We start from the raw sequence: 23,455 nt of genomic DNA, 5'->3' as shown, positions 1-23,455 counted from the left end.
GCCTCTATGACTCCTGGAGATGCCCCATTTAGTGCTTCTTTGAATGGAGGGACCATAAACATGGGGCCCAGGCAGGAAAGTGACTGCAGACCTCCTGGCCATGCCCCTGCATGAGCAGCACGGTCTGGAGAGCTGAGCCCAGGCCCTAACCAAGCTGAAGAGGGAGAAGAGATGCTCAAGCTCAAAGCAGCTGGTGACTGCTCAGGGCTCTCCACCACGGACAGCCTTACCTGGTAGTGGGCCAGGGTGTTTAGCCTCTTCCAGTCATTGTCAATCTTTGTGGTGACATCTTCGTCCTGCAGTATGATCCGGGCCATCCTGCCCTGCCGCCACTCTGTCCCCATGAGGGAGAAGGGCTCATGGTTAGGAAGCGATAGGAGCACAAAGCCAAGGGAAGGGTAGGAGCGTGGTCTGGGCACCAACAAAAGAGCCCTCCCAGCACCTTCAAACCCCGGGACTGATGACTATCAATATGCTGTTGGGCAAAAGCTGTTTCTAAGTACTCAAGGAAAGACAGCATCGATTTGACCCTGGTGACCGTTTCCTTTGCTCCTCTCCTCTTCATTCTCCTGCCCCTCCTTTAAGAATAGGACTATTAACACCGTTCTCAACTATTGCTGGCCTCCTTGGACCTCAGCCACCTCAAGCCTGCAATCCAGACCACAGCCAGAGCTGAGGAAGCTCCTCTCCCCACCCTCTCTACTGGCAGGACCCACACTCTCATGCCGGGGGTCCCCACACACAGTCAGTGCCACCAGCACAGCAAAAGTGGACTGGACAAGCACAAATGCTCTGGTCCTGCCAGGTCCCCTCTCCTGTAGGAGATGCGGATTTTCCTGCCTTGAACAGTTTTTTTGGCACTTCTGCTCTTAGTTGCATCCCTGCTCCCCGCAGGGAAATGCTTGGCGTCTCTCTTACCCAGGTCCATGTCTCCGGCTTTGGGTCGCTGGGAATAGGGCACTCCCTTGTAGACAGCGTCCAGCAGCTTCTCTTTCACCTGCGTGATGGTGTCGCAGTTCAGCACCTTGACAGGGATCTCCGGGGCATTCTCGTTCTCGGGATTCACGCAGTTGAGGGTCTGCACAGCACAGGAGGGGCAAAAAGACTCGAGTGAGAGGTTGTGACATGCTGGCTGCAAGGTCCAAGGACAGGGGGCTACAGCTGTCTACAGGCCATGTCTTCTCACCTCCCAGGCCGCGGCGGAGTTGCAGCCACATGACACGTTCCTGATCCCCCTTTCCCCCCACCTCTCCCCACCACCCTCAGTGAAGGAATCCTGGGCCAGCAAACCATGCGCAACTCACCAAAACCCGTCTAGCCTGAGCGATGCCTGGGCACGCTCCACTCCCCTCCCAACCCCACCCTGGTGGAGATCGAGGTGGTGAAGAACCAGCTGCAGGCTCAGCCAGGGGAAGGGCCTGGCTTATCATTCAGCTGGACAGAGGAGATGGTTCATACGGAGGAAGAAAAGTATCTCTCCATCTCCTGCAGTAATCTCAAGGCTCTAACTTTGATCCCCACCGAACACGAGCCGCTGGCTGCTCCAGGTAGCATGTGCTCAACAGCATCTCTGGCCCCACACCTGTCAGGGCCATGGAGTTTGCTGGGAGAGGCGTGGAGGGGGATTCGGTTCCCGTTTGGCTTTCTCAGCTCCATGGCAAGAGCAAACCTTGTCATGCAAAGGCCCCGTTTCTGACCTTACCTGAGATAGGCACCACACAGGCAGGGCAAGAGGCACCCCAGGGATGCCGGAGAGAAGAACAAGAGATAAACCACTCTCTGCAAAGTACTTTGGGTACCTCCAAGATCTTGTTAAATAGCTGGACCTAGCAGTCCTGGCAAGCACCGGTACCAGTGAGGCTTCCGCTTGCACTAACCAGCATTTTGTAGTCAATCTGCTGCCGGATAAGCTTGTCTTCACTGAGGGAGTAGCGAGCCTCTCCTGTGATGGCATCAATGGGTCCCTTCTCCATCTGCTGCTTGATGGCGCAGTAGAGCATGAAGAGCGGTTCCCCAGCACACTCCTGCGTGACAGGGGATGGAGGAGAGGGAGAGAGAGAGGGGTGAGAAGGTGCCAGGCACCAGCTCTGCCTTTCAAGAACCACCACTGTGGCCCTGCAGCACCAAGCCCCATATGCGGCTTTATAAAGAGTTTCCAGCCCTTGCTCAAGACTGCAAGGGGGTACATGGTAAAAATCATCCCGTGGAGGAACTCATTCTCTCCTTCTAAGCCCGCTGGAGGTTGTTCCCTTGTCTATCAACCCCTAGGCTCAGCTTCCCAGAGTTTCCAGACACTTCCCAGTGAATTCTGCTCATTCTACAGGCCAAAAATTAACTAAAAAGGTTAAATTCAGGGCTAGTGAGGAGCAAGTTGCGTCTGGGGACTTTGTGTATGGGATATAGCCTATCTTTTGAGCTGGCCCAGCCTAGAGAAGCACGTGAGGACTGGACAGGACATGTTGCAGTGGGACAGCCTGGGGGCTCTTGCCCAGGTATCACAATGCGGTTCTGGCATCTGCCAGGAGCCCAGTCTCACATGACCGAAGGTCAAAGGAGTTTCTCCATGTGACAGCTGGGCACAGCTAGCCAGATCCACTGGGAAGGAAAAGCAAGAGAGCAACTCACTGACAACCCTACCCGGAGTCTCCAGCTGATGGAGGGGACCAGTCGATGAGGTGTCCTGCAGTTAAACCATTTGCCACCTATATGTTCCCAGTGCCAAACCCCTATAGTCAGAGCCAGCTTTAGCCACCAGCCAGAGTCACATCAGCATCCACCTCATAGGTGGGAAGAAGGGAGAGGGAAACTGGACCAGACACTTCCCCCAGAGATGCTGGATGCTGGAACTGCAGTGACCCAGGAACAGTAAAAGATCTGGAGGCACCAACCAGCCTGGAGCCATGAGTTGGTGTAGTGGGGCTGGAAGTGGACACCCCTTTATCACCCAGGGCCCAAACCTCTCCCCTGAGCTGCATCCCAATGAGCCCTTCCAGATACAGGCATTAGCCCTAAGGGAGAAAACAGGGTACAATGGGAGCAGAGGACAGGGAGAAGTCCCAGCAGATTTTACCCCACTAGCCCTCACCCCTCCCTCCCAGCCGCCTCACAAATAAATTGTACTTTGGTGCAAAGTGCGACTGCTCTCCCTGTCACCATATGCTGTTAGCATCTCGTTAGCATCTGTGGTAATTAAAGAGACAGCTGCTAACGAGCAGGAACAGGCATACATCATCCCCAGACCTTCCGACAACACGCCTGTCTTTGAAATTATGTTTCATTTGCAAACTTGGCTTCATTAAGTCAGCTTGGAAAAGTGAGAAACCCAAGGTGGGTGCTACACTGTGCATTACCAGCTGCCCGGCAAGGCGAGAGTGCCAGGCTGTCTGCAAGGTGGTGAGCCCCCGGCGGCTTCCACGGCACCCTGAGCCCACCCCTCCAGCCACGGTGGAAAGACTCGAGTTGTTTCTTTCAGTTGCTTGTAAAAACTCCTCATAGAACTTCCAAGTCTGCAGAAGTGGTGTGGATGGAGGATAGCTTGGGAGTGGGGCTCCTGCTCACATCTGGCACAGCTGCTTCCGCCCCAGCCCACAGATTTCACCTTTCCAGCGAGGCCTGGTTGCTGCCCCCCGTCCCCATATGCAGTTCTGTGCCCACCTCTGGGGACCCCCACTGAGAGAGGTGGCTTCAGCCCTTCCCACACTGGTGGCCTGGTTGCACTCCAGGCATCACAGCATCACCTCCGCTCCTTGGACACCGGCTGGGCTGATGGGGAATAAATCTCTTTTTGGATTCATGGTTAGAGCTGGCCCTAAGGCCTCCCCAGGGGGATGGAGGCATCAGTGGTCCTGGTGATGGGTACATCACTCCTCCAGCACCATGCAGGCTTTTGGGGGCTCCCGCATGCCCCAGGATCCTGGTGTCCTTCTGACCTGTCGGGCACCCTAATGTCAACGAAAACAGCCCCTCTGCCCTGTCGCCCTGACTCTGTGCATCCTCCACCTTGCAGCCTGGCTTCCCCACCTGTTCCAAATGTGGATCCTACCCTTAAAATCCAAAACCTCACTCACAACCTCACTGTCCCCACTGGCTCTTGAGGACCGGGGCCGAGATGCTGATGTGGGTCACAGCTCACTGGGCCACAAGAGATGAGGACGGTTTAGGGTTCATCCCTGACAGAGACCAACAAAATGAACAGGGACTGCAGAAACCAGTGCTGGGCAGTTGCCCCGAGATGATCTCCATCGGGTGAGATACACGAGGGGACTGCTGAGACAGGGCCGGTCGGCTCCACGGGTTGATGGAGGGCAGCCTGCCTCCCAAATGCGGCCATCCCCATGCTGCAAGCCCCGATGCAGTTTGCTCACTGCTGGGAGCCTGAGCGAGGGGGGCTCTGGGGGGGCTTTCCGTGCGAGGCAAGCTGGAGGAGTGTGGCTGCAAACACCCCCGTGCATGCACGCATCGGTACATTGGGAGCAGGCTGAGGCGAGCCAGCTAACACTCAAACTGTCTTATTGACTAGATCTAGCTCATCAGGCACCTAATATCGTGCATTTTTCAGCACTTGTCTCGATTTATCCCTCTCCCTTTCCCTGGGGTGTCTCATTAAGAGTCTGATAAATGCTACTACAGGGTCCCTGTGAAAGCGCCAGCCCCGGCTGGCTCCCCACGCTGCTGGCCCTGGGCAGGGGGGGCTGTCCCGTCCCTGTCCCCGTCTCTCGCCCCAGCACATCACGGCCACGCGATACCAAGCACCTGGCCCTGCTCGGGGCAGGTTTGCTGAGAGCCGATCTGGCAGCTGGGCACATGTCCGCCTGCCTCATTTACATGCACGATTACCGCGGTTTGGTGCAGCTTCCCGGCTGGCAAATTGTCTACTGTGATACCTCTCCACCTACTCCACGGGTTTCTCCTGCCGGGAGACAGGCGGAAACAGCCCCGTGGGTCTCTTCTGGTGGGACCAACCCAGGAGGGGCCATGAGTGCATCCTCAAGTCTCTTCCAGTCTAACTCAAGTGATCCAAGCAATGGATTTTCAACCACTTCCCCGGGGAGATGATCCCCAGTGTCACAAATCTCACAGCCAGCGGGTTTATCCAGGCACTCCACATTTGTTCCTCCTGTAATGGTGCATCTAGATCAGACTTTTCTCTCCTGCTGCTACCACCCAGAGACAGGAGGTGTTTTCCCCCACCAAAGCCATGGCGTAGCCAAGGACTTTATAAGAAGGCATTGCCCTGGTCCCATCCCCACATCTCTCTCTCCTGCTACTCCTTATTCTCAGACCTGCCCCGCACTGGTGATGCGCCCAGAAGCCTCTCCAAAGGGGGATGGGGCTGTACAAGGACAGATGCAGGACAGTGGTGGCACGTGAGCAGATCCAAAGCAGCTTCTGAACAAGGTGAACATGCCCCTGAACAAGGTGTCACCTGCCCACATGGCCCAGCCCAGCCAGGGACAGGCCAAGGGCGTCAAGTCACACACACGAACGCAACGTCCCCAAACGCTGCTGTGGGCATTCAAAGGCTGTGCACTGTGCTTTGCTCAGCCAAAGCACAATCTCATCCACTTCAAGGAGCCCTGAAGGAGTTTATCCACAGCAAGAGCTACTCCTGCCTGTCCCATTGACCCCGCAGAGCCCAAAGAGCCATCTGCCAGTGTCCTACCTGATCCCACCAGGCACATCCTACCTGATCCCACTGGGCACTGCCAGTGCGGGGGTGGAGGGTGACCCCACTGAGCAAAGACCCGGCACAAAGAAGTGGCAGGAGGTTTGACATCTCCCCACGATCGGCACAACTATTCTCTTCTCCCACCCCTGGAAAGCAATCTCCACCACACACTACAGCTAGATTTTTATAGGTACAGGCTATCCCTCAACAGAGGCAAAAAGCCAAGTGCATGTAAGTGATATTATAAATCACCTCTCATTGACGATCACTTGAGTTCTGCACAGACTCCTGCTCACTCTCATCTCTCGGCTGGAAATGGTTCAAACCCTCTTTATCTTAATGAGGGATGAAATCCCACAAAAACGGCTGCATGCCACCCAGCCTCCTGCACTGACACCAGGCAGGATCCCAAGAAACAACTCTGCTGACTGACAAACCCACGGTGGGACCAGAGACACCATTCACCCGACCAGTGTCACACCAAAGCAGCAGTAGGACCAACCCGGGGCTCCATGGGCTGGAGCTGCAGCTGTGTAACCTGTACAGCCGCTGGTGCAGCTCTACCAGCTGGAAGCACCAGTGCTGATGGAATAAATGTTCTCTATATGGGTTGGATGAACCAGCAGTAAAAAGAGCCCTTACACTTTGGCATCCTCTTCTGCTACCCCGATGAAATTGGGAAAAAGGCAAATTCAAGTTAACGGGCTCTGCACCCTCGTGCACACGTGGTGGAGAAAGCTGTGTTCCCAGCTGCCAACAGGCCCCATGGGGCATCCATCCCCACCGGGGCACTTTTTGGAGGGGAAGCAGCAGCAGAAGTGGAGATGCCTGGGGAAACGATTCCGCTACCACGGAGCCTCAGTGTCAAAGAGATGAAGGAAAAGCAGCGGCACTGAACGAAGAGTGCAGCACATCAAAATACAGCTCAAACAGGCAGAAATATGTCTACAGACAGTCATATCTACAGAAGGACCAGCTCCCGGGGCTTCTTCCTCCCAAGTTACACAAGCAGAGGCAAGAAGGGAGGAATGGGGACCACTCCAAAGGGATTCAAGACTCAGCTGAGTTGCTTCAGATTTATCCTTTCTCCGGGTACCGTTTTTAGGAAGTTCTCAAACCCACTACGCATTAAGCAATCCTGGTCTGGATTTCATTTCTCAACCTCAGCTACTTCCCCAAAAGAAGACCCAGAATCACTAATCACATCTCAGAAACCCAGGATGGGAACAGAGGCCTGGGAAGCGATCTCTGCTCCGGAAGGGAGCGGCAGCGCTCAGGAGCACGTCAGCCCAGGCTTTGGGTAAAACGCTGCCCGTCCCAGCAAGGCGGGAACCACCTCCCTGACCACGCGGGGTTGCCATCCCTTCTCAAACTCACCTTCAGAAACTTGTACAGCAGAAACGTGAACCAATTCGTCAGCATCTTCTCTGCCACTGACTCCGTTCTGTAGGGAAGGCAGATAGCAAAGCCGTCAGCAGAGGATATTAAAGGTCTCTGATCTCGCTCATTGCCACCTCAGCCTTGGACTGTGGTTAAATTATTTTTGGCTTTAAAAGGTCACATCTGGAAAGGCAGGAGCCTTGAAGCAAAGGGGCATAAGCAGACAGCAAAAGCTCTAGTGGAAAGCCTGCCCATCCACAAGGCTGAGCCACAGCAGCCCCCAGGAGGGAGAAGCAAATTGGTCTCCAGCATATTTAGAGAACCGGAGAGAGCTGAGCACGACCTTGTCCCATGGGGAGTCTCACCCAGGGGATGACCAGCTTTCTGCTTCTCCCTGGTACCTTCTACTTCATTGAAGTTTGCTTCTTCCATCATGTCCCATTGGAACCGGGCAGCTCCCTCCACAGGATTGTATGAGATACCTAAGCCAGGTAAAAATGTCACCAAACCTACCTCAAGCTCCCCAGTTAAAGCACAACCTGAAGGGAAAAGCTGAAGTTGCCAGGCAAAGTCAGATCCTGGCCCAAATTCCCACAACAGGAGCACCTCCTCCCACATCACCGTGTGCCTGATGTAGCTGGAAGGGAGCTGGTGCTGACTTCTGCTCCTGCAATGCACTCAATACCGCTATTGCCCTGACCCAGGCCCACCACGACTGGGTGACATGGGACTTCTCTGCAACTCCCAAAGTAGCCCTTGATCCCTACAGCCTCAAAGCCCACAGTAAAGCAAGACAATCACCACTAATACTGGAGGGATAAAGAGTTTTCCCCAGCAGCCTGTGCAAGGTCTGCTCAGAAGAACTGCTGGAGGAGAGGACTCCTGGTTCTTGGCACTCAGCGGTGGTGACGGTGAAGCTTCAGGAGGCCACGCTCTGCACCCTCGCTTCTCTCTGGGCCCCTGCCCTTGGGCCCGGGTCTGGGTGGCTCTCGGGCAGGGATGCAGAGCCCCGCAATGCAGAGAGGGCACCAGTCCACTGGCACATGGCCTTGGTTAAAGCCACTGTTGGATTTAGGTCTGGAGACTTTGATCCCAACGTGTTTTTGGTCAAACTTATCCCCAGTACTAATTCAGCCAAAAACAAGGGGATTAAAGGAGAAAGGAGTAAGAGCGGTGGCTGGAAGGTTAAGCTGTTTTCCATGTACCTTCGGAGCACAGTGCAAAGACACTGTGCCAGGCTTGGGATTTAACCCTTCCCTGCCTGCATGGTGGAAATCCTGGGTCTCTGTGTGTCTCCCCGGAGTGGGGTGGTGATGTAGGAGTTTGCAGTGAACAGTGCTGCAACCACCTGCTCCAAAAGTTTACAAATGGAGCCGTGCCTCTCAGCTTTTGGAGATGCAGTTGAAGGAAGCAGCCAAAACTGCCTTGAGAAAACCTATATACTGCCCCTAGTTCCCTAAAGCCAAATCCAGAGGCCACCAAGCTCCAAAGCAGCATGGCCGGGAAGGTCCAGGGGAGTCGCCTGTGTCTGTCTGGGACCATCACCACACAGCATGCGCGCAAGAGGGAGAGTAGGATCCCACAGGATGGGTGTGAGACATGGTGGGTCCAAATAGGACGTGGGGACCTCGGGGTGGTGGTTCTGCAGCCAGGACGTGCTGCACCAGCAGAGGAGAGGGACAGCCTGGCATGGAGGGAGCCGAGGGTAACACAGGACCCAGGTGAACCATGCAGCCCTACAAGGGCAGCTTAACGTGCCTGTCTCTGCACCACAGCCTGGTCTCACTGCCATAGGATTAAAATTCCCCTTAACACGTCCATTTTTTTTAAAGTGTCTTTCGCTTCCTTTAAAGTAAAAATGCCATCCAGCCCCTCGACCCTCTCTGGTTAGGCTTCTTCAGCTTATCCACCCATTAATCATCAGATCAGCCACTTGCAAACGCAGATGCTCCTGAAAGCACAAGCAATACTAATAACCTCAGGGACATGGCTGCATTCATGTTGCACCACAGGAACGGATACAAATGGGTTGACTCAAGAAACAAAACCCAGAAGGAACCTGAACCTCAGAGCCACCAGAAGGAGTTCCACTGCCCAACGGCAATGCCATGCCCAGCAGATGGGCCAGGAGCAGCTCCCGATGGCCAGATGGCTGGGGTACGAAATTCACTCTCCCAGAGTTTATTCAAGCTGACTCAGGGTCATATGGTCCCTTCCAAGGCTTTCGCTCATGCTAATGGGGCTTAGCCCTTTTTACCCTCCCTGGAATAGCACAGCCCTCCTTAAACCATTAGGGGATGGTAATACCTGAGCCTGCAGGGGAGGGAAGCCTTCCTGTGCCTGCTGGGTTAAGATTAATCCATCAAGAGAAAAAAAAAGGGAGAAGGAAAGAGACATGGGGAGGAAGCCAAGGGAGGGGTAGACTGAAGCTATTCAGCAGACATCCTCCCCGGCCCCAGACCAGGTCCTTTGCTGACAAGCCTGTAACACTCGTCTGAAGTGCCACTACCCGAGCTCCTGCGGATGTTTGTCTTTATCCCAAATAGAGCCAGATGCCACAGCAATGGGGGGATTATCCAGTAACAAAATAATAAATAACAGCTCTCCCCAGTTAGATCACTGTTAATCCAGTTGCCCTGGGCGGTAAGCACACTCTCACGCCCAACAGCAGGGCTAATCAAAAGGATAGAGAAGCACAGCCCTCAGCACCACTCGTTCCACACCGTGGCTGCAGGAAGAACAAAGTCTCTTCATTGAATATCACTCAGGGAGGCACAAGCAAGGTACTGGCCAGGGGACTTCATCCCTGTCCTAAGCCTCCTGCAGCTCCACCTGCAATGGGCCCTCAAGCTCCATGGCTGGGCACCCACAGTCCTCAGGCTGCCGGCTCTTGCCGCACTGGTGCGGGCTGGGCTCTGCCCCTGTGTCACTCCCACAGCTCAGCCATTGCAGCTGCTGGCCTCCCTGCACTGCCTTTTATTTATATTTTATTGATTTACTTCATTCCGGAGTTTTGCTCCAATGGCAGCGGCTTCGTGATGCTCTGAGAGACCCAGGAGCTAGAAGTGCAGTTTAAAAATTTCAGTGAAGCCTGGTGTTGTGGAGGGACAGTAAGAAGGGAAGAGCCTAAGGATGCACTCAGGGAACAGAGATGGGGTGCAGGGGTCAGCACCTCCAAGACCCACCCCTCTCCCGGCCAGCCACAGGTCTGCACTGCACCCCCTCTCTGGCACATTGCTAATGAGGTGCTTTGAGAAATTAAGGGCACCCTTGTAATGTGATGAATGAAGCAGAGAAAGTAAGAAAGCAATGTGCCTAAAGAGACCGGCCAAGGGAAGGTAGCAGGGATGTAACTGGGACAAGCTCGCATCTGTGCCTTCTCCAGGTGTCTGCCCAGGGCCAGGCACACAAAACCCAAGAGGGTTTGTCTGGTCTGGCCATGCCACGAACATTGGTTGATGTTTGAAAGATGCTCTGGTTTTCTTGAGCCTTTCTGCTGACTTGCCAGCCCCGTGGCTCTCAGCCGTCCCTGTGTATCCACTGGAAGCTGGTGGCACCGGGCTGATGGAGGCGGACATGGGGAGGCACGGTACGGCATGCGAAGGGAGAAGATGGCTCAGAGGGCCTCAAGCTGGGCTGGTGGAGCTTATTAATTGTTTTTGTTCAGCACTTGGTGTATCTTTCAATATTCATCAGCCCGTGATGAAGGAGAGCTCAGAGCTATCATTAAATATTGATGGGCCAGGCAGACTCACGGCAGGGCTTGGCACGCTGCCTCCTGCTCGCGCTCCCCCCCCAGCCCCGGCGAGACTCCCAGCTTGCAAAGATCCGCTTGGCTTTCCCAGGAAAACCCCCACGTGCCCGGAAAGGTGGGCAAGCCCCAAGGAAGCAGCGGGGAAAGGAGGACTCCTGCCTGCTGCCAGCCCGTGGAGGCACCCGTGCAGCAAGGCAGCCTCCAGGCAAGGCAAGAGCTGCCCCACGTGCTGAGAGGTGCGGGGGACCGCCTGGTCACCTGGAAAAGGGAAGGCGGGTGGAAGCATCGCTGCAGAGATACACGACAGCGCCTGACACCAGCATGCATCCTCCCTGCACCAGCCTACGCAGCCGGCAACTGCCAAGCATCTTGCTCCCTCCTTCCCAGACAACATGAACCTGCATGGGCCAAACCAGAGCAAGAACATCCCATGGGCAACTCCTGAGTTGGCTGGGTCCAGGTGGTCCCACATCCCTCTCATACTTGCATGCAGACAGGCAAGAAAATGCTTGACCACAGACCTGGTGCCGACACTGCCACAGCCAACACCAAAGCCATCACTGATGGCATCCCTAAAGGACACCAGCTTATGTCCACATGCTCAGAAGAGACTGGGCACTGTCGCACAGCTCTGACCTCTTGGATGGACACTCACCTCCGCAAAAGCAGCTTGGGGTGGTTCTTACTCTCCAGGTTCTTCTCGATGAGGTCGGAGAGGAGCTGCTTCAGCACGCCCGTGGCGTACTCCATCTCACCCTGCAGCGCTGTCATGATGAGGGAGGCCACGTTGCCACGGTCCCGCATGGAGAAGCTCCGCTGAGCCTCCAGAGTGCGGATGAAGGTCAGCAAGAAATGCTTCTTGTTCAGGAGCTGCCCAAAGAGGGTCAAGGACTTCTCCACATTTGCCTGGACCTGCAAGGATAGAGCAAAGCTGGGAGATGGGCTCGAGCGGGAGGGCAATGACAAGGTGGTTGGGCTGCACAAGATCCTGAATTCACCCTCATCGCCCAAGAGGAAAGGATGAAAAAGGGTCAAAAAGCAGCTGGATTTGTTCTCTGCTTACTACCAAACTTCCTCTTTGGTGATCAGCCTCAGTTCCCTCCAGAAGCATTATCTGGTTTGTAATATCTCAGCATCGGGTTAACACAGTCTCGGGTCATCAGTGTATATATATACACACACGCTTCCATACAAAGACTCTCTCACGCATGTGCAAGCATATACACGCACTTCCCTCTCATAAACAAACTCTTTTTCTCTCTCAAACACACACACAAATTACAATTTTCAATTTCAGCTAACAAGCAGCTCAATTCCCACCCAAGACACCGCAACACATGCTTTGGGTATCGCACAGAAAGCAAATAAAGCCATAACCCTGAGCTCCGCTGGCAGCAAACCTGCCTGGTTTTGGGGGGCTGCATTTCAGACAGGGAAGCAAATAGCAGAAACTTGGGTATGCCCCACTCCTGACCACAGCCTGAAATATTGCCTTTCCTCTTGAGACATTTGAAGGTGTATTTCTGGCCACACCTGGCTGTGTAGGACTCAGCAGGGACTAGTCTGAGATGCTTTCATTCCTGCGCTGCCGTCGTCAGCCCAGCTCTGGTCAGTCCTGACCACATTTCTTATCAGAAATGAACATTTCTACAACACAAACGTTTTCCCATTAGAAAAGACGGTTTCCTCTGAATAAAAGCCTTGCTGTGGTAAAACGTCAATTTTAATGATTTTTTTTTTCCCCCCTTGTCTTCCTGATTGGGAGAATAAGTGAAAAATTTCATTTCATGTTGATATTTGGAGACAAAACAACACTTTTCATTTCAAAACACCAACTCAAAATGAAGAACAGGGTTTTGACACATCAAATCATTTCACTTCAATCAAAACTTTGGATCTGTGCTCTTTGGTTCAGCAAAACTCCTTGCGGTTGTAACTTCCTCCCCCCAAACGCTCTTTGCCACTGGACAAAAACCCCGTTTCCCACCCAGTCCTTGTCAGTTCTGCGATACGAGCCCCCAGGTGCCACTGTCACCCTCATCACCTAAGCGAGGGGGGACATCTGCCCCAGAGCATCCCAGAAGGGCGATGGGGGAGTGACAAACCCTCTCTGCCCCCATCCTCAGGGTACCTCTTGCGGGCACCACGCAAGCAAGCACGTGGCTCAATTTCCCTTAATGCAGGTTGGAGGATAACATCCTGCTAGGAATAGAAATGCTTTAAATTATGTTTTCCCGGAGTCCCTCCCTCCAGCCTACGTGGGGACCTCGATGCAATGATGCTGGTAACTCAGGCAGATGCCTGAGGTTCAGCAGCATCGGCTGCTCCCTATGGGGACACAGAGATGCCAGTTGATTCCTCAGCATGGGAAGACCCGAGAGCCAGCTGGCGCACAGCAGCTGCACTGGAGACCTACCAGACCCACCAGTAAAACTGGGGCAGAGGGAGACGTGCTGCATCCCCACTCCTGTGTGTTGCTGGTGCTTTTGCAGCCAAGACCAGGCAAAGGAGACCATGGGACGAGAGACTTTCTCCCTTCAGTGGAAAAGGAGGATCTCTAATAAGATGAGAAATGGGTCCTGCCCAACAGTGACCATCCCACTGGAGCCTTGGCAGGGAGCACGGGAGGACATGAAACTCCCATCACAAGCAGTGTGGCAATGCCTGAGCCCCCCCATCCCTGTCGCCTCCCTGGGCCCCCATGTTTAACTTGCTGATCATTAGCAGAAATAAATGAACAATACTGAATTAAATATTTAATCAGGCTTAAATTCGCACAAAGCAAAAAACCTCCCCCCCAAAACCTAAAGAGAAAGGGAGCTGGTACCGACTGCCTGATGCTCACTGCGGATTAGCGTGTGCGTGAGCAAGTGCCGTTTCCTCCCGTCACTTGCAATAGCTAATGTTACACTCTGAGTAAAAAGACAAATAAAAGCAAACCTGATTAAATTATATGACGCTTACACAACTGTAGTTGCTTTATTTAATCTCTTCGGGGGATTTTTTTTTTTTTTTTTTGCTCCTTTGCAACTTTAACCCCTTATTTCCCAGGCCAGGCTGAGCTGGCGTGCTCTCTGCAGTGGGATGTTTTGAATTAGGAGCTGGAAGCAGATGAACTCCCACCCAGCCTGCCATGGCCAAAGCAAAATTCCTCCTCTGATACCCTTTTTGATACCCTTTCCACCCCGCTCTCTTTAGGGAAAATCCTTAAGAGCGAGAGCAGAGGTGAGAGGAGAGCCAGGCGTTTGCACAGACAGGAAGGGCTGTGCCCCAGGGAGGGCTACGCTCACGCCTGCTGCGGCTCCGAGCATCCGAGCATCCGGAAACCCGAGCTGCAAGGGGAAATCCATGGAAACGGGGTCCCCGCCGCCCTCCAGAGCTGGGATTAGGGACCAGGGAAAGAGAGCAGGCAGAGGGCCAGGGCCCTGTGCTGTAGCCATGCTGGCGTACAACACCAGCACGTGCACTTGCAGTTGGTAAGAGCTTGTTGTGTTGTAATTAGTGACCGTGCATCTTGCACCAGGGCCAATTACTTCGCCTAAATACATTGTGAAGCCCACGTCGACAATAATTACTGTGCCGGGTCAGCAGCGAGGGGAAGCTAAGGTCAGCTCCCCTCCTTTCTCTAATCAAGAGTGGCCTCGGCAGCCCAGCAAACGAGAAGCCAATTGCTGTGCGATTGCACGCACTAAATTAAACAGACCTGGGGAGGCCGGGAGAGCAGAGGGAGTTGGTTTGGGGAGCAAGGAAAGGATGCCAAGGATGGGTTCTGCATGGGGAAACGGAGCCAAGCAAGCAGGCGATGTTGGACAAGCCTGCTAGAAACGAGCGGCCGGTCAGGCATCAAACAAACCCAATTGAATAAAGCAAGTGCTGTAGAAAATGACAGCAGCAATGATATTAATATAAATATTGATATTAATGTCAGAGAGTGCAGTAACCATTCGGCAGGCGTTCCACATTTGCGTCGGCTGCCACGCGGCGAGATGCTCTTTGCCGCACCGGGCCAGGCCAGCCTCCAACCAAGGCATCTCTCCAGCCCTACACTTGGGGCACGGGGACTCGCGCAGGGGATTATGCAGAGGCACATCCCCAGCATGAAACACTACAGAGACAGACAGAACCACACCTCCATCTCCTTCAGCACGGGGTGGTCTTCTATCCCTGGGAAGAGAACCCGCATGGCGTAGGTACGGTAATCCAGAAAGGGGATGCCAGCCCCGTCCAGGTCGTTGGTCAGCTCGTTAATGTCAGTCTGCAGCTCAGCGAAGGCTGGGGTGGGAAAAGCAGAATTAAGCAACACGTTCCAGAGTCCCAGCACGCAGCATCGGCACCCAGCCTCCGCCACACCCCCCGGCACCCCATGGGCGGGACCCCCAGGCATAAATCAGCTCCTCATCCCTCCCCGCAGCAGGCTGTGATCGCTGTCCCCATCTCACAGATGGAGAAACTGAGCTGCGGAGGGTGGGGAAGACTTCCCCAGAATAATTCAAGTGCCAGATTTGGGAACAGGACAGCTGGGTACAGGGGGGCTCAAATCCCCCCTGCTCAGCACTCGCAGCCTCCCAGGGATGCTGGGGGCAGCAGGGAACCACAAGGCTTGAACAAAGCCAGAGCTTCTGGGGGAAAACGTTAGCCTAAACCACAAGAATGTCCTCATTTCTTTTTGACCTAAATACTACTCGAAAGAAGAGCTTGAACACACCCACCCCAGCACCTCCCAATCCGAGCAGAGGCAGCCGCGACTCCCAGGGGAACGTGATGCTGGGGAGGGGAGGGGGGGGGGGTCCTGAACCTTTAATTGCACCTACAGGGAAAAGCTGACGGGAGAGGAGTCCTGGAGATGCACCAGGGAAAGGGGTTGCAGGGGGGAGAAAACCCTCAGAAAAATCAAATTAACGGCACTTTAAAGGGAGCTGAAAGCCAGGCAGAGGACTGCAGGCTCGTCAGCCTGATGAGAAAAAACAAACCGTCAGCTTGAAAGGCGTGCTATCTTATCTGTAACTAGTGGGACTAGAAAAGAGAAAAGGCAAGGAAGAGATTGTGCCTTTTAATTAAAAGCAGATCCTTTTATCTGCCAGCTGTGGAAGACAAGACACCATCCCCTCCACCAGCTCCCTCCCCTCTCCCTGTCACCAGTGCCATCCACAGGCATGTGTAGCGATGGGGATTTGGGGGAGCAAAGGGTTTTTCTTTCTTTCCCCTTTTTATTATCTTGTTTTCGGTGCCTACTCCATCTGCAGCACCCAGGCTGGTTGTGGCTGTGGCTGGCAGGGTCGGGGCCTCGGGAGCCAGCTCAGGGGGATAATGGGCAATTAGGTTTTATCAGCAGGATCATACAAGGAATTCTGTCCAATTTCACAGCATCCGTCTGTCACATAATGAGAGACCGACTGCGTGCTCACAGGCAGCCCTCGCTACCCTCCTTGCTCTCTTTTCTCCCATTTGGAGAAATGGAGGGGTATTTCTTAACTGGAAAAATCCCCAAATCCCACCCAAAATGAGTTTGCTTTCTCTGACAAAGCAGCTTTGCCCATTCCCATACCCTCTCTGGAAGGCAGCGGGGAAAGGGTGGGAGCATGCTGAGCCTCGGGACGGTACAAGACCCTCCAAGACCCCCACGTTCACAGCACAGGGATCCCTCACCCTCTTTGCATTCCAGGGCCACCCTGGACTCCAGGTTGTCCATCTGCAGCTGGAGGCGTTTCAGGGTCCGGTCAGCATCCCGGGACTTGCGCTTGTAGGCGATGAGGACAATGATGATGATGAGGAGGAGCAGACCACCCCCGCCGCCGATCCCGATGATGGCAGGCAGGGTGAGCAGGCTGTCCGAGTAGATCTGCAGTGTCCCTGGGGAGAACTCAAACCCTCCAGCCTTGATCTGCACCATGGTGGGAGAAAAAATGGACTTGGTGTCAGGGAGCATGTGCCCATGGCAGCCCTCCCCACCATGCCCACCGTGCTGGGAACTGGGGGATGACTCCCAGCCCGGGGGAGGAAGGATGCAGAAAAACACAGGGATGGCAGGAGCTGGTCCGGAGCAGTACGGTGGGCTTTAATGGGATGCAGGACACACGCTGCCAACACGCGCGCAGAGCAGGCAGAGTTTGATGTCTCATTCAGACAACATTACAGTAACAGATGGGATGTGAAGCAAGTTCCCCCACGGGTGGGGAGCCTGGGGGGGGCCGTGCTGCGTCCCTTTCAACCTGGCGGGGTCCTGAAGCACGAGCACCGTTCCGCTACAACCCCACAAACAAAGGAGCCTTCCTTACGGCGTGAGCCAGCACCGGAGGGAAGGGGTGGGAACTGCCCCCCGCCTTGGCACTGGCTGTGCCTTGGCACCCAGCAGGGAAGGGAGGTTGCTGGCAGGGCCAGCCAGGGCCACCCAGGGCACAGGAATGCCTGGCTGAGCGTGCTGGGGAGGGGACAAAGTATTTGGTCCTAGCAAATTAGGGAGAGCAATGCCCAGGGATCAGGAAGATAGCTCCTGGGGATGCTCCTGCACGTGCACTGGCTATCCGGTCCTCAGCTGAGGACGAGCACACAGCAGGGCCAGTGCCAGGATAAAGAATGAACCTCTGTGACACATGGGACATGAGAAGCAAAGGTACCGGTGTCAGCATTTACCGTGACTTTGTGCTGGCCGGTGAGGTTGGGGGACTCGCAGAGGAGCTGGGTCTCAGAGACGGTCAGGGTGCAGGGAGTGTCTCCGATCAGCACCGTGTAGTTCAGGCGGGAGTTACCGGCAGCTGGTGGGAGCAGGTTCCTGCCCTTTGAGGGAACAAGGAATGAGATTGTCAGTTCTCGTGCAATGGGGAATGCTTAAAAAAAACCAACATAAAGCAATTTCTGCTCTCGCAGTGCAGGACTTAGCCCCAGGAGAGACAAAAAGCCACCTCCACAGAGGGACATGTCCCTATCCCTCTGCCCCCAGGGGCACGCTGCCTTACCTTGAGGATGAGGGGAGAGCTGGGCTTCAGCTCCAGCATCCCCGTGGGGCTAAGCGGCTCGAAGACAGGGTCCGGGTAGTAGACGAAGTTGGTGGTGTTGATGATCAGCAGGGCCTGGACGTTATCCATGATGAAGCCGATCTCATCTGGGCGGTCACCGACCTCCGGAGGGCTCCGCACGGGGTTGTCGATGGAGGGCGCGTAGCACACCATGGTGGTGTCATTGTAGACAGTGCAGTTCTGCAGGAGGCACGGACCGAGGTCAGACCCAGCTCCCGGCAGGGAGGTCAGGATCAGACCCCACAGGGATCTCCTGCAAGCAGTGGCTCTGGACAGGAGGTTTAGGCTTGGGATCTCCTGTCCTGTGCTGTTACATCAACAGGTGCCACATCCCGCCCTGGGGCAGAGAGACTCCTGTCTTCAATGGATGTGCGAGGGGTGGCAGGTGGGAGCTCGCTGGGGACGGGCTTTTCCCGTCACTATCCTGCAGACATCCCACAAACCTCCCATCAGTTTTGCACACACTCAGATCTCAGTCCTCTCCTGGCAGCACCTGGCCAGAGGCTTTGCAGGGAGATCGGTGCCTCCGTTTGGGTGGCAGCCCCTGGACCTCAGTCCTTCCACGTCATCACACCTGATGAGCAAGGGATGCGCTTTCTGCCCTGCGTTGCAGAGGGACGGCATCCCTCCTCCTTGTGCTCTGCCCCCAGCCCCAACCAACACCACTTACGTTCTCTCTTTCAGAGCTGCAGTACTTGGCCCGGATCCTGGGCTCTTTGATGGTGGCCAGGTTGGTGCCGGTCACGGTCAGCAGCGTCCCACCGCTATGGAGACAATGGGTTAAGAAAGGCAGCTTGGCACTGGGTCCCCACTTTTGGGAGGACAGCACCCATCCTCACCAGCCAGATGCCCATCTGCCCCAGCCTGGGTGAACCACAATGCCCCCAGGACCTCATATCCTACCCAAATGTCACCATGGCTGGCAGGATCCGGCATGTACCACTGCCAAATCATCTCAGCTGACCCAGGGGCCAACTAGAGAGATAAAACCTGCTAATTAACACTAACATCCCACCCTGTGTCTGGGTTTGGGGTCTGAAGGCAGCTCCCAAGCTAAAGGAGACCAGGTGTCCGCAATGGAAAAGCATCCCAAGAAGGAGGTCCTTTCTGCCACCCCCTTCTCCACCATGCAGGCAGCGGGTGGCAGGGCAGGCTGAGCCCTGCTGGGTTTTCTCCACGGCTTGGTGTTAAAAACCCTGCGGTCCTGGAGAGCTCGGCCATACCCCTGGGGAGCTCACTCCTCATCAACACCCTGGGGAAGGTTTCCCTTGGCACTAGCTCTTAATGGATTCCTTCGCCTCCTCTCCAGCCAATTCAAACCTTTTAGAAAAATATGTAAACATTTCAAAAAATCCCCCGATGGGAAATATTTTAATTTTATTTGCCGCCGCCAAATGTCAAGCTGAAATTACGCAGATCCAAAGCACACTCTGCTCTTGCCCCCTGCCAGGCTAAGCACTGCAGGCCAGGAGTTAGCAGGGCCTCGGTGCCAAGCCATTGCTCACACTCCTCTCGCCACATCTCTGGAGCACGGCCCGGCGGCTATCACAGCAGTACTGAGATGTACCCATCAGAGAGGGGGGGAATCCATGCGGAAAACAGCCCCCCACACGTCCCAGAAGCTCCCCGTGGGCGCCCCACAATTCACCTGTTGATGCTCCACTCGGGATCGATCTTCTGGATGGTGGGGTCCTCCGTGTAGTTGTACTTCACCTCCGGGTTGCTCAGCTCTGCCCGGTTGATGTTGATGAGGATGGGAGAGCCGCCGGGGGTGTGACCAGGGGGGGTCCTGCACCGGATCTCGCGGGCGCTTCTCCTGGGGCAGAAACGCGCAACCCGTCAGTGCGCGGGCAGGAGGGAGGCGAGGGCGGCTGGAGGTGGCCGATGCTGCCCATGAGCCCCCTGCCTCTCTCCCCTTCTGAAACTGCCGGGGCGGGGGTGAAGAGAGAAAGGAGGAAAAAAAGAAAATAAAACCAAGAACTGAAACAAAAGGCAGCCAGGAAAGGCTGAGCAGCTCCTGAGCGTTCCCATCGTGCGGCTGCTGCAAACAGCAGCGATTAGGGCTGATAACCAGTAATTACCGCAGGAAAATATTTAAAGAGCCGCTCCATTATCATCCCTAATCTAAAAATTATCCACTTCATGCCTCAGGGCTTTGTGCTTTTAGAGAAAAATCTGCTCTTCCTGCAGCCTCTGACACACAGAGGTTTTGGGGGGAGACGCCTCCGGCTGCCCATGGGGTTTGGCTCCCGGGGTCCCTCCTGGCTCCCCAGCACGGGCTCCTGGCTGCTGCTCTACCAGGGGGTCCCGCTGCCTCCGGAGGTGCCCGGTGCCCATCCTCCACCACCCTCTGTGCCCCTCACCACGAAAAAGCACAAGGCCGTCCTCCAATGGTCACAGAGACGTTGCTGCCGGCATTGAGGTGGCTGCCTTCGATGGCGATCCAGGTGCCGCCAGAGAGAGGACCCCGGGCTGGGACCACGCGGGAGAAAGTGGGCGTCTGCCAAAGGAAGAGAGTATCCCTGGTGTCAGACAGGCTGGGGACCAAAACCCGTGTCCCCAGGCAGCCCCGAGCAGGTGACAGGGCCACAGAGGAGAGGGACATGTGTTTCAGGGCAGGGCATGGTGCTAAGGGCTGGCAGTGCCAGCAGGACCGCGGGGAGGCAGAGCAGTGGCCGTCTTGGAGAAATTCAACCAGCGTGACCCAATGCCTGCCCAGAGCATCCCCACCTGCCCCCCTGGGAAATGATGGCCGATTTTCCAACTCGCCTGGAAAACCACCCAAAACTGCCCAGCATCACCTCCCTCCCGTGGTGCCAGACTTGTCCCCCAGCACGGGACCTACCACGAAGGTGAAGCTCTTGGGGGACGTGGCCCGGTAGCTGGGTGAGCAGTCACGGATGCACACTTCTACCCGCGCCTCGTGGACCTTGCTCGGGCTGGCATCTCCAATTTCACACACGATCCTAAGGGATGCGAGGAAGGAGCTCTCAGTGTCCCGGCACCAAGACGCTCCCTGTGCCATGGTGGGAACCGGCTTCAGGAAGGGACAGATCTGACACCAAGTAAAGGTCCCAGGTGCCAGCAGGTTCATGAGAAACCAAGGTGGTGGCTGTTGGCACTGCCAGCCCTGGGGGAGCTACCCCAAAGCCTTTGGGCTCCTCCCAGAGCAACCACAACCATCAGGTACTTCTCTCCCAGTTCAGCCCAGTCACCTCCATCTCTTCTGCAGCCATGGGCAGCATTTGAACACCAGCACCCCCGTCCCCAACCTACCAAGGCGATCTGGAGCACGCCTACCCCTCACCAGGCACTTACTGCTCAGCGCTGATGTACTCGCTCTCGATGGGGATGCACATCACTTTGCCGACTCGAACGCCCCAGCGAACATCTTCAAACTTCAGGCCCAGGTTCTCACCGGTGATGGTCAGACGGGTCCCCCCTTGCCTGGGGCCGGTCTCAGGGGACAGCTAGGAGAGAGCATGGCCCGTCAGCCAAGGGAGGAGAGCCGCAGGGACACCTCGCTCAGGCAGGCTGCAGCCCTGGCAGCCGCAGGGTGTGTGTTACTCCCCTAAGAGCAGCGAGGAGCAGATGGGTGATGATAAATGCCAGCGCATCTGTAAGGAGCCCACAGAGTGGGAGAGACCTCCCGAATGACAGCCGCAGCCACAAATTCCCCCAGGAACAAGCCAGGAGATGCCAGATGTGTCCAAGCAGAGGGTTGGGATTTGGACACCCTGCTGCAGACAGAGCTACCTCGCAGGTGACAAGGACATGGATGGGGAGGAGACAGGGCACCGTCAGCCACAGCTCCAGCTGAGCCGATGAGGAAGCACGTGGATCTGCCTGGCTTTTGGCCAGGTCCCACATACCGAGGGACGAGGTCCCCATGTCCAAGATCTCCTCAAAGGACAAAGCATCTCGAACAGGTCCCTGCACGACAGGCACGGGGGAAAAGTATTTCTCTCTGCCGGCAAACCCTGTGCCGAGGCCGGCTAGGAAGGGAGGGGACCTTACCCCGGCACTGTGCCTCATTTACCAGGATGATGCCCAAAAAAGTGAGCAGGTGTGGCCTGACAGACGGCGGTGGGATGAGGGATGAACGGAGGCACGGGCCCACCGCTGCCTCCAACCAAGCAATTACAGGCAGTTTTACGTCAGCGCCCGCCAGCCCCAGGGCCCAGCATCCACCTGCAGCACTAACTGGGATGAATGGCAGGGCTGCACGCCCCGGCTGGGACCGGGTTGGGTCCCTGGTGATACCGAGACAGAGCAGGGGAAAAGGCAGCTGCAGGCGGCCCATGAGGGAGAGAGTAATGTAGGCTGGGTCAGTCCAGGAGGATGGTGCATCCTGACCCAGGAAAAGGGACCATTTTGTTGCAGGTGCTTCCCTCCTCTGCTCACGCTCCTGCGGCGCCGGCACCGGGAGGCATCTCTGCCAACGCTAAGCCCAGCGCCTGGACAGGCTCAAGCTACAGCCATGCTCACGCTGCGACCAAGCACGTGCGAGCTCTTTGCATTCCTGGCAAATCTCGGCGGCTGCAACCCTGGGGCCTGAGCCAGCTGGAGTCTCCTCCTCCTCCTTTTCCTCCTCCTCGTGCAGGGCTCGCTCCTGCACATCACCCCCGCAGTGAGGAAAGGCGGGCGAGTGGAGGGTGGGAAACGTGCAGCAGCGGACATTGGCCATATCCCCAGCCCCAATGGACCACACGGAGCCAGGGGCTGTTTCTGCACAGCCCTGCCGCAGCCATCGCCTCTAGGGTTAACGGCTGTCCTCCGGATTCACACCGGGCTGATCACCTTCAGCCCGCACGAATGGGGGCAGTCGGTCCACCCTGCACACAGGCAGCCTGCGGGACTTGTCCCAGGACAGCATCAGAGCTGGGACCGGTGCCTGGGACCCCAACTCCTGCTGAGGCAGCCACAACTCACAATTTACACGGCAACAAAACCCTCCAGGGCTCTGGGGAACCGCTGTTTGCCTAAACCCAGCTCAGCCCCTGCCCAAGTCTGGGATCGGAGCTCGTTATGGCAGCTGCAGCCAGCATCAGGTTGGGTCTTCCCCCTAAATCGAGTTCCGCTGGGGCAGCTGGCAAGAAGCAGCTGTTTGTTTGGTGTTTCTGAATGAGTGTTAAAAGCTGCTCCAGCACGTTCGATTCCTCCTCCTCTGCGGCAAAGCTGACAAGGGCCACGCGTTCGGGGAGAAACAAGTCCGGGAATGAAATGACATTGTTGGCCACCCAGCGCGGGGAGGTCATGGCTAAACAAGGTGCGCGGGAGGAGGGAGCTGACGAGAAGAGCAGGGGCTGCTCGAGCCTCCCCTTTCCCCCCTCCACCTCCAAACTCCTGGCCCTGACAAACACAGCCACTTTTCTGCTAATTTGTTACACAGGGTCCTTTTACATCAACAAGCAAAGGGCTCTGGTGGGCACAAGCACTGGGCTTACGGTTCCCCATTCCCAGGGGAAGGGATATCGCTCCGAGGGTCACAGCCAGCGCTGGGCAGGACCCAACAGAGGTTTGGAGGGGCCTCATCCCCAACACCGAGCAACAGGTAAGTGATTCTTCGCTCCAAGGGTGGAGAATCATGGTCATCTCCCAGCCCAGTCCCACCACCCATGAAGACACCTGCATCCCAGT

General features: G+C 55.7%; 1 protein-coding gene across 4 annotated transcripts in view; it reads right to left on the bottom strand.

Moving 5' to 3' along the window:
- Window positions 1-23,455, bottom strand: part of PLXNA1 (plexin A1) — a 125,948-nt gene that overhangs the window by 15,986 nt on the left and 86,507 nt on the right. For all 4 annotated transcript variants that reach the window (XM_052777117.1, XM_052777116.1, XM_052777120.1 and 1 more), the window contains exons 13-26: window positions 21,134-21,285; window positions 20,661-20,781; window positions 20,179-20,315; window positions 19,464-19,631; window positions 18,486-18,579; window positions 17,756-17,995; window positions 17,433-17,576; window positions 16,449-16,683; window positions 14,932-15,074; window positions 11,458-11,714; window positions 7,046-7,112; window positions 1,878-2,024; window positions 919-1,078; window positions 231-334 (exon numbers count right to left, since the gene is read on the bottom strand). In XM_052777117.1, coding sequence (XP_052633077.1) covers window positions 231-334; window positions 919-1,078; window positions 1,878-2,024; window positions 7,046-7,112; window positions 11,458-11,714; window positions 14,932-15,074; window positions 16,449-16,683; window positions 17,433-17,576; window positions 17,756-17,995; window positions 18,486-18,579; window positions 19,464-19,631; window positions 20,179-20,315; window positions 20,661-20,781; window positions 21,134-21,285 — 2,169 coding nt within the window. The remainder of the gene's footprint in view (window positions 1-230; window positions 335-918; window positions 1,079-1,877; window positions 2,025-7,045; window positions 7,113-11,457; window positions 11,715-14,931; window positions 15,075-16,448; window positions 16,684-17,432; window positions 17,577-17,755; window positions 17,996-18,485; window positions 18,580-19,463; window positions 19,632-20,178; window positions 20,316-20,660; window positions 20,782-21,133; window positions 21,286-23,455) is intronic.

Source organism: Harpia harpyja, chromosome Z, assembly GCF_026419915.1.
Source record: "Harpia harpyja isolate bHarHar1 chromosome Z, bHarHar1 primary haplotype, whole genome shotgun sequence".
Classification (NCBI taxonomy): Eukaryota; Metazoa; Chordata; class Aves; order Accipitriformes; family Accipitridae; genus Harpia; species Harpia harpyja.
This window is presented reverse-complemented; position numbering and strand designations above follow the sequence as displayed.